General features: G+C 40.1%; 1 protein-coding gene and 1 long non-coding RNA gene across 3 annotated transcripts in view; one reads left to right on the top strand and one right to left on the bottom strand.

Annotated features, from left to right (window-relative positions):
• Positions 1-2,649: 2,649 nt before the first annotated feature.
• LOC148867000 (uncharacterized) lies at positions 2,650-4,099 on the bottom strand. The gene is made up of 2 exons (XR_016109615.1): positions 3,875-4,099; positions 2,650-3,110 (listed from the first exon to the last, which is right to left on the bottom strand). It is a non-coding gene; the product is annotated as an uncharacterized LOC148867000 (long non-coding RNA).
• Positions 3,859-13,166, top strand: part of LOC148866999 (cold-regulated 413 inner membrane protein 1, chloroplastic-like) — a 63,990-nt gene continuing 54,682 nt past the window's right edge. The window contains exons 1-2 of one of the 2 annotated variants that reach the window (XM_088976576.1): positions 3,859-5,841; positions 5,919-6,032. In XM_088976576.1, coding sequence (XP_088832702.1) covers positions 5,720-5,841; positions 5,919-6,032 — 236 coding nt within the window. In that variant the 5' untranslated portion in view covers positions 3,859-5,719. The remainder of the gene's footprint in view (positions 5,842-5,918; positions 6,033-13,166) is intronic. The other variant, XM_088976577.1, reaches the window with a different exon arrangement.

Genomic DNA, 13,166 nt, shown 5'->3' with positions numbered 1-13,166 from the left:
CCTCTAGGGAAGAAAGCAGTTGGTTGTTGGTGGGTTTACATTGTTAAGCATCTTGCCGATGGTAGTGTCGAGATATATTAAGCTCAATTTGTTGCCAAAAGTTATATACAAATCTATGGAATTGATTATACTGATACTTTGATACTTTTTCACCTATAGCTAAGTGGGTTTAGTCTAGGTGTTTATTTCCTTGGGTGCACACTTTGATTGGCCTTTGTTTTAGTTGGATATTAAAAATCCATTTCTTCATAAGGACCTACAAGAGGAGGTGTATATGGAGCAACCTCCTAGGTATGTTGCTTAGGGGGAGGAAGGTAAGGTGTGTTGGTTGAAGTGATGAGTATGGCATTGGAAAGCTCAAACAATTCTTATAAAGCCAGTTCCAAACTAAGGACTTGGGGCACTTGAAATATTTCATGGGCATAGAAGTTGCAAGGTCAAAGTGGGGAATCTTTTTCTCACAAAGAAAGTATGTGGTTGACTTGTTGGAAGAGACTGGTTTATTATGGCCAAAGCTAGTGGATACCCCTATAAATCCAAATGTGAAGATATCCGATAGTGGGGGGAACCCCTAGTTGATTCTGGACGATATAGGAGAGTAGTTGGAAAACTTATTTATCTTACCATCACAAGACTAGACATTTCCTTTAGTGTTGGGTTATTATGCCAATTCATGTAGAACACAAGGACAATGCATTGGGAAGCTATTGTTAGAGTTCTACGCTGTTGGAAGGGTGATCCAAGTAAAAGGTTGTTGTATAACAAAGGGATAGAACTTTCCTTAGAAGGATACTGAGATGTTGGTTGGGCAAGATCAATTATTGATAGGAAATCAGCAACTGCTTATTGCATATTTTTGGTAGAAAATTTGATTACTTGGAAAAGCAAGAAGTAGAATGTGATGACTAGAAATAGTGCTGAGGTAGAGTACAAAGCCATGGCCTACACTACATGTGAGTTGGTTTGGTTGAGACACTTGTTACTAGACCAAGCAGCCATTCATATATCCTCCAATCTAGTGTATCATGAAAGAACTAAATACATAGAAGTGGATTGTCATTTCATGAGAGATAAGGTGATTAGTGGAGAAATTACTACCCCATATGTGAAGTCTGAAGATCAACTAGTCGACTTATTTACCAATAGCTTAAGCGATGCTCGGATAAAATACATTTATAACAAATTGGAGCTATGTGATATATATTCTCCAATTTGAGGGGGAGTGTTAAAATACAATGTCTTTGTAGGGTAGTTTGGTCATTTTCATTTCTATTTTATGTTTTGTTTTGTCTTTGTTCATATATTAAAGTTGTAGGGGTATTATTGTAATTTTCTATTCTTTTGAATATAACATATTGGGTGTCTCTATCTACAGAGATTGTTTTGCCCTATTCTGTTCATCTCCCTCTTCTTCTTCTTCTCCATCACTTCTCAATCCATACTTATACCAAAACCTTTTTCTTTATTGATTTAACTAAATACATGCCTAATAAGTAATAAGAAAGCTATTGAGTTCTGCTAATTTAATTGGCATAAAAAACCCCTTGCATTATTGCTCCATCAATCAAGTTGGAATCTCCTCCCAACAAAAACTATCCCAATACAGTTCAAACATGATTTGTGCCCACACATCTTACCATGCATGAGATGTGTGGATAGATCATGTTGGAACTTGTTCAGACATTTTTTTTGTTGGGAGGAGACCCAAACTCCCCATAAATCGAATGTCCTCATAAAATGGTCATCACACCCACCTCAAATCACTTGCATCCATGCATTGGGGATACACAAGTATGGGAGATGTTCATCGAATGGTCCTACACTCACTTCATAGCACTTGAACGCAAATAGTGGGAACTTACAATATGGGAGATATTCTCCATGTGAGGCTACAAGATGATTGGATTAGCTCCATACAAAGCGTCCCCCACATTCACCCCACAGTAAATCCCAACCATGTATTGGGAACATCTCCCCTTGATCTGAGATGTGCAGTGAGGAGTGTGTAGGAAGCCAATATGGACTTAGTTGCAACATGTTGTAAGGGAGGTCAGATGAGTTCGACTTCAGTTAGGGCAAAGCCCATTCAAGCAGCCTTTACTGCCATGCATCGAGAATATCTTTGTACTTGTGTGCTTTATTTCATGGGGAGATATTCCCAATGCAAGGTTGCAAAAGGCTGTTAGAACGATGTGGGTATAGAATTTCCCTGATAGAAGCTGATCTTAGATCATATTAGTACCCCATAGAGAGCCTCCACAAGCATCCCACAATACCTCCCGCCTATGTATTGGGAACCTCTCCCCATGATAAGTACGAGAGATGTTCCCAATGCACACTAAGATGTGCATGTGGGGTGCCAATCTGATCTCGTTGTAGGGTATAGGTGGGTGTGAGGAGAAAATATGATCCATGTATTGGGAACATCTTCCCATGATAAATACAGTAGATGTTCCTAATGCACACTGAGATGTGCATGTGGGGCACTAATATGATCTCATTGTAGACTAGTTCATGGGCTGGATCGAGTAGTGCTCGGACTGGCTTTTACTTGTTATTAATGCAATATATTGAGGCCCAAGCTTGAGCTCGAGCCTGAAGCCTAACGTGATCTATTTGTACCGATCAAAACCAAATGGGATGAATACATTAGAACTGGAAATCTTCCAACCAGCTATAAATTTTCTACATTGAAACAAATGGAGTTTGGGAGAAAATGATTCCAGTTCTCTGTACATATATATGCAAAGAAGAAAAATAAAAAATTTAAGGCAGCCAATTGGCCACTTTGATCAAGCCATCATCGAAAATTACAGACATGTTTAGTCCATAATACATTGCAAACTCTAGTTTGAATACATTTTAAGTTTGAAATCTGAATACATTGCAGACATTTCTGGGTTCACTGAAGGGTTAGCGAATTGGGGAGAGAGAGACCTAATGAAGTTTACTAGTTGTCGGCTTGTTGCTATAGATACCATCGACCGATGTTGGGGAGTGTTGGCTATTGGGAATGCCACTACTCTGGACTAAAGCTCAGAGAAATGGGGATACTGTTGAGAGATAATCTCGGAGAGATGTCGTCGCTTTGCCGGTCACCGGACCACCACCTGTAGTGTAGAAGACATCACTATCGTCGGTTGTCGCTATGAAAGGAATTTAGTTCATTTGAACAAAATAAGGATGAACAAGTTTGAGTCAGACTTAAATAAGGCTCGAGGCCGCCCATGGGCTAATAATATGTCTGAACTCCAGCATAGTTGAGCCAGTCGGGCTGTTAGGCTACCTGGCCATGAATAGGCCTACTCGTTGTAAAGTGGGTGTGAGGAGAAAATCCGATCCACTGTAAGATTGGGATCCATCATATTTGATATGTGTGGGCATAAATCGTATTGAAATAGTTTTACGTTTGGGAGTTGGGAGCATATCCTGTTTCATATCCATTTGATCTTCGAAGAAAAGAATTTGTTCAAGATAATTAACAAGTCCGATTTATCCCAACAACCATTGAATCTGTAAATCAGTAGTAGATTCGAACTCTTAGGCTATGTTTGGTTTGAAGGAAAAAGGTAGAAAAAGGAAGGGAAAAAACAAGGAAATCTATACAAGATTTGTAAAGGTTTTCTTACATTTTTCTTTCTTTCCCTTCATTTTCCTTCAAACCAAACATAACCTTAATTAACAACCTCTAGGATTAAAATTTGGGTAAATTTCTTAAACTACCCTTATGGTTTAGTTAATTGACTAAGTGTACTCTTATTGTTTAAAAATTGACTAACACTACCCCTATTGTTTCTGACAATTGACTAGTTCTACCCTTACCTTTTAAATCTGTTAATAAAATATTAACAAAAGACTGAAATGTCTGTTTTACCCTTGAAAGCTCCTCTAATTCTTCTTCAGTCTGGTCTTCGCCACCTAAGTCGAGTCTGGTCTTCATCGTCGCCGCCCCTACAACTTGTGGTAGTAATCTTCTTCCTCCACTTCCTTGCCCTCTTCGTTTTCCCCTCACCTCCCGTATATATAATCCCATCTCAGTTTCCTTATCTGAGATTAGAAGGGAAGCTATGGAGGAGATTTGATCAATAGCAGATTTGGTCGAAACAAACAGTTCAAAGGATTAAAGAGAAAGAACGGGAAGAACTAAGAAGGAGACTTGGATGGGTGGGATCTATGAACGGATTCGAAGGAGCTTTGAACAGTAGCATATATGAGAGGATCTAATCACAGACTTGGACAAACGGGGCCTTTGAATGGATTCGAAGGAGCTTTGAACAGTAGCGGATCTGATCGTAGACTTGGACGGACGAGCCCTTTGAATGGATTCGAAGGAGCTTTGAACAGTAGTGGATCTGGTTGCAGACTAGGATGGCGGTGACCGGTAAGGAGATTCTCGAGCAGCGCTCGACTAGACACCAGAAACATGATTGTTTGTTCCGACTTGGACGGCAATGACCAGTAAGGAGATTTTCGAGCAACACTCAACTCAACACCGTCAGCCTTCTTTTCCAACCTTGAACGGTGGTGACTGGTTCCATTTCTTCTTCCCTTTACAGAGATGGACGATAGCAAAGCCGACGGAGAACCCTGCATCCGTTTTAAAATTGGTCCCGAGTAAAAAGTGATCCTCCCTCGATCATACGCTGTTGGATTTAAAATTTGTAACCCAGAGTACAGGAGGACGCATACTTTTTTCCGTGAGTCAAAACTGAAAAGTCGCAGACGCTTCTACAGACTACGGTCCTTCCTCTTTGATTTTTTGTCCTTTACAGAGATGGACGATAGCGCTGGCCCATCGAAATGGGTGATTCATCTGGTGGTAGCGCTGATTGTACTTGAGAAAGAGGAGAGAGAAAGAGACAGAGAACTCTGATGCTGTCCATCTCTCCGGTGGTGCTGCTTATGTAACAATGGCTTCTGTTGTTATATCCAAGAGAGCTTGGAGCCGAGCAATGATTTGCAAGGTTTGAAACCAACGACAATCTAGTATTGATTGAAGGTCAGAGGAAGATAGAGTGAAGATCGAGAGAGGTTGGAAGAGGAAGGGGACGATGCATGGTAACATTAGATAAAAGAGAGAGAGGGGGAGGACCGAGAGGTTGGAGGTGAGGTGGAGGGTAAAATTGGATTTTAAAAAATTATGTCAAGTGCCTATGAATTTTGATGGAATATTAATAGAATCTAACGGTAAGGGAAAATTAGTCAATTAATTAAATTATAAAAATAATTTAAAAAATTTATCTTTAAAATTTTCTATGAACCGTTGGATAAGAACAATTTTACGTAATGCTATAGATATTCAATCAAGTTGTTTAAGTGGAAGATTCCATTTTGACCGTTTCTGCAGGGGAGACGTGTCAATATGAGCTGACGCGGAAACCATCACACGTTAACGGTCCTCATGAGATGGTATACAATAGTTTAGGTGTATAGTACCACCTCATTTGTCGTGTACCTAGGACCTGATGTGCACGTGCCTGTTTTGCAGATCTCTAGGATCTGAGGCGCCCATTTGTGAGGAGCATCCCGTCTCCTAGGGTCCACTGCCACATAAAAACTCCTGCAAAGTACACTCCACCTGTAACTCTCCCACTCGCCATAAATCTTCTCTCTCTCTCCCTCGATACTCTCTCGTCTCTCCTAATTGTCTTGCTCTGCTCTCCGCTCTCGCGAACTGCAAAGAGTGAGTTCGAAGAAGAAACGAAGCAAGAAAGGAGAGATGTTATCTCTTGCTCTAACCTCTGCACAGCCTTTCTCCGTTTGCAGGCTACAACAGAGTAAACAACGGTTCGCTTTCCTCGACGACTCTCGATATCCAAGATACCATTTTCACCCGTTGAGGTGAGTAGAGATATCTAAATTGCTTCATTTAAATTTAATGAAAGAATCTGCTCATTGGAATCACTGAATATTTGCAGAGTGTCGCCCAACCTTCGTCAAATGAACAAGAAACGGCGAGGATTTGGCGCTGTTTGCTACTCTGCTCCTTTTACTCCTCAAAATCTTCAATGGGTCTCAGCGGTTGCTTCCGCGTAAGTCTCTCTCCCCATGTCTCAGTATACTAATTTTCGAATGTTTGGAAGTTGGAATAAATGGTATTGCGAAGAGGTAGCTCGATTTAGAATACTGTAAGGGTGTTTAAAATGCTAAAATAATTTGTTTTACTTGATTTTCCATTTCTGTAGAAATACCAAAAGAAAAAAAAAAGAATTTGTGTCTTGAACCAGTGATTTTCTATCTAAAATCCTTGGATGGAATTAAGGACATTGCGGAATCATCTTGCCTGCCAGGAATAAATTTCGTCTGATGTTGCAATGTTAGTTGTTTTGGTATTGTCTTAAGGGCATATATTTAGGTAGCGACTAGGTTTGAAATGAAAATATTATGCACAAGGACATCATTTGTAAAGTGGGTTTTGTTTAGTGAACTATGATCCTAAAAATGAAATGGAGCAAAAATAAGTGTAATAAAGTTTAACATGCCTCATGGATCTAATTTCTGCAATGATATTTCCTCAAAATTATATAAGCTACAATCTTTGAATGCTTAGCCATTATCAATATAAGCATCACCTTTCACATTGTATTGGGTTCGGGGCCAACTTGTGCATGGATTGGAGTAGGAGCCAAAAAAATCTGAGATGGAAAAAAAGTGCTTGGAACAAGGAATGAAGAACTGAAAGATTCTAGTGGTTTCTTGTAAATCTTTATGTAGCAGAAAATTAATATATAATAGCATCTTGAATAACCAAGATCACGCCCATGATGGTGCACAAAACCATAGTTTAAAAAATTAGCTAAATTGCATACCTATTTGTAGGTCGATTTGCACTGAGAGAGTCTGGAAGAAGATGTAGATTCAAATTTTCAGCCTTACAATTGTTTGGCCTCTAAACCAGTCCACACGAAGCAGCAACAGTCCAAAGCTCCCTTTCACAATGAGGATGGTGATCCAAGAGAGAAAGGGAGAGAAAAGAGGGTTGGGGTGAACCAGGAGTAGTGCACTTGTGCTAGAAATCCTTCTAAGAGATTAGGATTTTAGAGAACTAGGAGAGTCTCACATTAAACCCTAGGCCGCCCCTCTCTTTCTTATATAGAGTTGTGCTCCTTTTCTTATTAGGAGTCCCTATCTCATAAGTTTTCTCTGAATTACAATCAGGTCCCCTTTAATTATAAACTGGTCCCCATGTCTGGTATGAATTATACAACTGAACTACTCTTATAATGGTATAAAACTAGCGTGATGGAAGGTAGGGACCAAGGGGATGCAAGATATTCAGAATCTACCACGGGCTTTACTCCGGCAATGAAGTGGGAAGGAGGTGATGGTTGAAAAGAAAGTTTTCTTGTTTGAGGAAACAAATGGAGGCTCTTCAGTGAAAACCAAAGAGGATAGGAGATCTATGATGATTGTGTTTAAGGATTCTCTGGACTGGTTTAAGGGATTCATTGATGGGGCGGTGTTAACCTCCACTTCACCAGGTTGGGGGAGTGAGACTAGCAAGGAGGGAGAACTACTCTGAAACTGTGAGTTGCAATGAAACGGGTTCCTTCATCTTGTTAATTGAAACCTTCGGAAACAATTGAAGGCAACTCAGTTGTTTTCCAGAGGGAAGGGGAAAACTTAGCTGGGTCAAGATTGCAGAGGTATTGGAGGACTTAGCACAAAGAAGGTGTCAAAACAGGTTAGGGCATGGAGTGCCGACTGTGCAAACTTCCGAACTAGTAGTGGGGCATGGTGAAAAGGAAAAAGAAGTCTTCAAGGAGGAATTAATGTGCAGTGGTTTGACTCTAGTGAATGTAAAGACTGATTTCTGTCGCTTGGGAGCACCCTTTTATGCTATATCTTATGTACATTATTCTTTCTTTATTTTCTTGTAAAGTCACAGCTGTCCTTCACAGTTGTCCTTTCCATATTTGTGTTATTTAATTCTTTATTGTAAGAGAAGGACACAGCTGTCCTATCCATATTTGTGGACACTACTCTTCTATATAAGAAAATCCTTCAGGGCATGTAGATAATGAGACACACCCTTTTATATTCTCTGTGCAGTTTGGACTGTCTCTGTAATGGTACCAGAGCAGGATCAATCCTAGAACTGCTGTAGCTCTTTCTCTTGGCTGCTGTCTACTTCGAATGAAGTGCATTAGAAGTCATATCTTCTCTGTAATTTTTGAGATTGATCCTCTAAGGGCTGTTTTGATCAGTCTTCTTCTGGGCTGTTTTATAGTAAAGGACGAGTACCAGGTTGGTGTTTGCTTCAGTTCTCTCTCCTGATTTATTGGATAGCCCTAAAACCCTAGATCTGGTGTCACCCAGATCTACTCTTGCTTCTCATATCATTGCTTTGTAGTTGGGTTCCTTGCTGGTAAGTTTTTTTTTTGACTTCACCTTTTTGGAATTGACCCTGTACTTTCTTTTTCTAGACTGTCAATATTTCAGCAACTTCTGGGTAGCTTTTACTCGATAAAATCTGTTCTCACTTAGTTATATCAGATCTGTAGTGTTTGATCTGAGACTTGCTCTATCATTTTTACTTGCTGGAACTTCAGTTCTTGTTGTTTTTCTTACTGAAATGATTTTAGACAAGAGAGATTTATTGTCAATCAAATTCGATGGAAGTAACTATGCCCTATGGAAGTTTCACTTCCAATTTTATGTTGAAGGCCAAGGACATTGGGGCTATGTGGATGGTTCGGTTGTCAAACCTGATGAATCTGATAATAAAGGGCTTAAGCAGTGAATGATAGATAATGCAAGAATAACTTTATGGATTCTTGGTTTGATATTCCAATGAGGAGCTTCAAGACTGCAAAGGAGATGTTTGAGTACATGGAAAAGGTCTATCAATAGTCTAACTTATCTAAATATCAAATTGAAACAGAAATCTTCTCTTACACCCAAGGGGAGAATTAGACTCAATAGTACTTTTCCGGTTTCATTAATTTGTGGACTGAATATGAATCGATACACATGGGGGACTCTTTGTCAGCATGTTGTATCAAGACAATGAAGGAACATTTTGACAAAAGGAAGATTATGCATTTCCTGATACATTTACTGCCTGAATATGAAGTGAGTTGATCAAATATTCTGAGTAGAGACACTACCCCAAATTTGGATGCTTTGTTGGGAGAATTCCTCAGGGAAGAAATAAGATTGGTTACTCAATTCACCATTAATGGGAAGCATGAATATGGAACTGGAACTGTCTTCTTTGCAAACAAACTAAAGCAAAAGAAGGATTTCTCTAAGGTACAGTGTTACGTGTGTAAGGAATATGGTCATGTTGCCTTTCATTGCTTAAAGAAGAACACTTGTACCTATTGCCAGCAACGTGGACATATATTATCTGAATGCCCCACTAGGCCATCCAAGGAAAACTCCTCAGCATACAAGAAAAATCAGTATAGAGCTTATCAGACTACTATGGTTGCTTCAGATGGTGGTACATATTCTTCTTCTTCTGCACTAACACAAGTCAAAGGTGAGTCTTCTGGAGGTATAACTGAGGAAAAGATGTGACAGCTGGTGTCTTCATCCATTTCTTCTGCATTCTTTGCTATTAGGCTATCTGGTGAGTCTTCCCTTTCTTGTTCTTCTCTTAGTCATCTTTGGGTAATTGACTCCAGTGCCTCTTATCATATGGTAGGGGCATATTCTGGTCAATATTTTAAACCTAAAGTCTTGAATAAGCATATCATTACAGCTAATGGTGAGAAACTTGAGATTCTTGGCTATAATGATTTGACCTTACATACCTCTTCTTCTTCTTCTTCTTCTTCCCAGTTTCACCTTCCTAAAACTCTTCTTGTTCCCAAACTTACTACTAATTTAATTTCTATTGGACAATTAGTAGAAGATGGTAGCATTTGTTTCTTTTCTCGTGATGGATGTTTGATCCAAGACCAGTGAGCTGGGACGGTGAAGGGGAAGGGGCATAGGTTGGGACGGCTATTCACTTTGGAGTTCGAGAAATCACAGTCTTCACCAAATTTGTCATGTTTAGTTTCTACTATACCTAGTATTGAACTTGTTTGCAGAAATAATGAGTGGCAGCTTTGGCATAGATGCCTTGGCCACCCTTATGTTAAGAAACTTGAATCTTTGTTTTGTTTTGGTTGTTTATTATCTACTGTTGCTTCTTTTGCTCATATTAATAAATCTTGCATTTCATGTGGTTTGAGTAAAGGACATGTCTTACCCTTTCCCTCTACTACTAAACACTCTTCAGTTCCCTTTAAATTGATTCACAGTGATGTTTGGTTTTCTCCCATACCCTCAAGGTTGGGGTACCGATACTTTGTTATATTTGTGGATGATTGCACATGATATACATGGATATACTTTTTAAGACAAAAAGTTAGAAGTTTTCCCTACCTTTAAATTGTTTCAGGCTCTTGTTAAAAACCAGTTTAGTGCTACGATTGGTGTTTTCCGATTAGATTCGGGGGGAATACCTTGATGGAGATTTTCAGACCTATTTGAGGGAACTGGGGATTCAATCACACAGATCCTGTCATGGGACCCCACGACAAAATGGGGTGGTAGAGCTGAAGAATGGACACATATTGAGTGTGGTGAGAACCTTGTTGCAAGACTCCCATGCACCCACTTCCTTCTTCATGATGTTTCTCCTTTCCAATGCTTATTTCATCGGCATCCAAACTTTTCTCTGCTTCACGTTTTTTATTGTGCTTGCTTTGTTCATCTTTCCCCCCATGAACGTACAAAGCTCACACCTCAGTTGGCTTTGTGCATAGTTGTCAAGGCGACTAGGTGAGGCTAGGCGACCATGGGGCGCCCAAGTGCCTAGGCAACGACAGAAGGAGGAGGGAGGAGAATACCACCCCTGTTTTTTGAAAAAAAAAAGTGTTGAATTTGGGTTGGAAGAAGAGGAGGAGGAGGAGGAGGCGCCCCTGTTACTGAAGCTGGATTTAGGCACCCACCTAAGTCTTTGGGCGGTCGCCTAGTATACAAAACTATAGGCGTTTGGGCGAGGCGACACTGTAAAACCGCCTAGTCGCCTAGACGTCGCCTTGAAAACTATGGCTCTGTGTGCCTTCATGGGTTATAGTTTGGATCATAAGGGGTTTCTTTGTTATGACCCTCAATTAAGGAGGGTCCGAATTTCTAGAAATGTTGTATTGCTTGAGAATGTTTCCTTTTTGCTTACATTGTTAAGTTGCCTGCTCCTTTTATATCTGTTTTGTACTCTTTTGAATCCACAAGTACTATAAACTTCACTCTCTCTTTCGTGGAGTCTCTTTGCCAATATGTAAGGAAGCGAATGGCCACTTCAACACTTGCTCCCTTGCCCTCTTCTCCACCAGATTACGACTCCTCTCCTCCTCATGATACTGTAAGTAATACTCTAGAGTCTTCACCTTCTGTGAAAATTTCATCTCCTCCACCGCTCCGTCATTCCTCTTGTGTTTCTAGACCCCCTTATGGCTATGGTTTTCCTACCAACCATAGCTCCTTTTCTGTTGTCCTGACATCTACAGATATTCCAAAGACTCATCAGTCGACTATGGTAGTTCCTCATTGGAAAGAAGCTATGGATGCCGAAATTCAGGTCCTCATAGAAAATGATACTTGGGATTTTGTTCCTGCACCCTCAGATGCTTCAAGCATTGGGAGTAGATGGGTATATTCCATCAAATTGAACAGATGGTAGTCTTGATAGATACAAATCTCACTTAGTTACACAAGGATACAAACAAGAATATGGGATAGATTATGATGAGACATTTGCTCCCGTAGCTAAGATGACCACTGTTTGTTTGTTGCTGGCCATATCTGCATCTAAACATTAGGAGATTCATCAGATGGATGCCAAAAATGCTTTCCTACACGGGGATCTCAAGGAAACTGTTTATATGAAGCCTCCTCCGGGATACTGTGATGGTTCTCTCTTGGTGTGTCGGCTTAAAAAGTCCTTGTATGGTCTTAAACAAGCCCCGAAGGCATGGTTTGAGAAATTTCGTTGAATAATCATAGATGCAAGATTCATTCATAGTTCCTTAGATCATTCATTATTCATATCTAGGCACCCCCAAGGAATTACACTATTACTTCTGTATATGGATGACATTCTCATTACCGGTGATGACAGTCATGACATTTCTTCTTTAAAGCAGCTTCTCAGTTAGTCCTTCAAGATGAAGGACCTTGGTCACCTTACTTATTTCTTGGTGCTAGAAGTCTAGAAGTCACTCATTCTTCCCGTGGGTATTTTGTTAATCAACACAAGTATGCAATGGATCTTGTGAAATCTACAAACCTGAGTGATGACAAACAGGTTGACACACCTCTTGAGATGAATCTAAAACTTTCAAAGGATGATGGGGACCCCCTAGAAAATGCTACTCTTTATCGACAACTTGTCAGTAGCCTTATCTACCTTACCATGACACGTCCAGATATTTCTTATGTTGTCCAAGTGGTCAGTCAGTTTGTCTCTTCTCCTCGACAACCACACATGACTGCAATTCTTTGTATTATCCGATACATTCATGGAACACTTTCACATGGCATCTTTTTTCCTACATCTACTCCACTCAGCTTATCCGCTTACGCAGATGCTGATTGGGCAGGTTGTCCAGATACTTGATGATCCACTACTGACTGGTGTCTCCTTCTTGGTGACTCTCTCATATCCTGGAAGTGTAAAAAGCAACCTACTATCTCCAAGTCCTCTATCGAGGCTGAGTATAGGGCTATGTCCTCTGTCTGTAGTGATATCATATGGCTAAGAGCCCTCCTCGATGACCTTGGTATCTCCTTGGAATCTCCAGTTTCGATTTATGCTGACAATGTAAGTGCTATCAAGATTGCATCCAACCCAGCCTTCCATGAGCGGACCAAACATATAGAGGTTGATTGCCACTTCATCAGAGATCAATTTTTTGCTGGACATATATTTTTGCCACACGTGTCTTCTGCCTTACAGCTCGCTGACTTATTCACAAAGGCTATGACCCGTGCTAGTTACCAATTTCTAGTTGACAAACTGATGCTCGTACCTTGGCATCAGTTTGAGGGAGGGTGTAAAGACTGATTTATTTCGCTTGGGAGCACCCTTTTATGCTATATCTTATGTACATTATTCTTTCTTTATTTTCTTGTAAAGTCACAACTGTCCTTTACAGTTGTCCTTTCCA

Source organism: Nelumbo lutea, chromosome 3 (assembly GCF_056320005.1).
Source record: "Nelumbo lutea isolate HS-2025 chromosome 3, American lotus-T2T, whole genome shotgun sequence".
Lineage (NCBI taxonomy): Eukaryota > Viridiplantae > Streptophyta > Magnoliopsida > Proteales > Nelumbonaceae > Nelumbo > Nelumbo lutea.
This window is presented reverse-complemented; position numbering and strand designations above follow the sequence as displayed.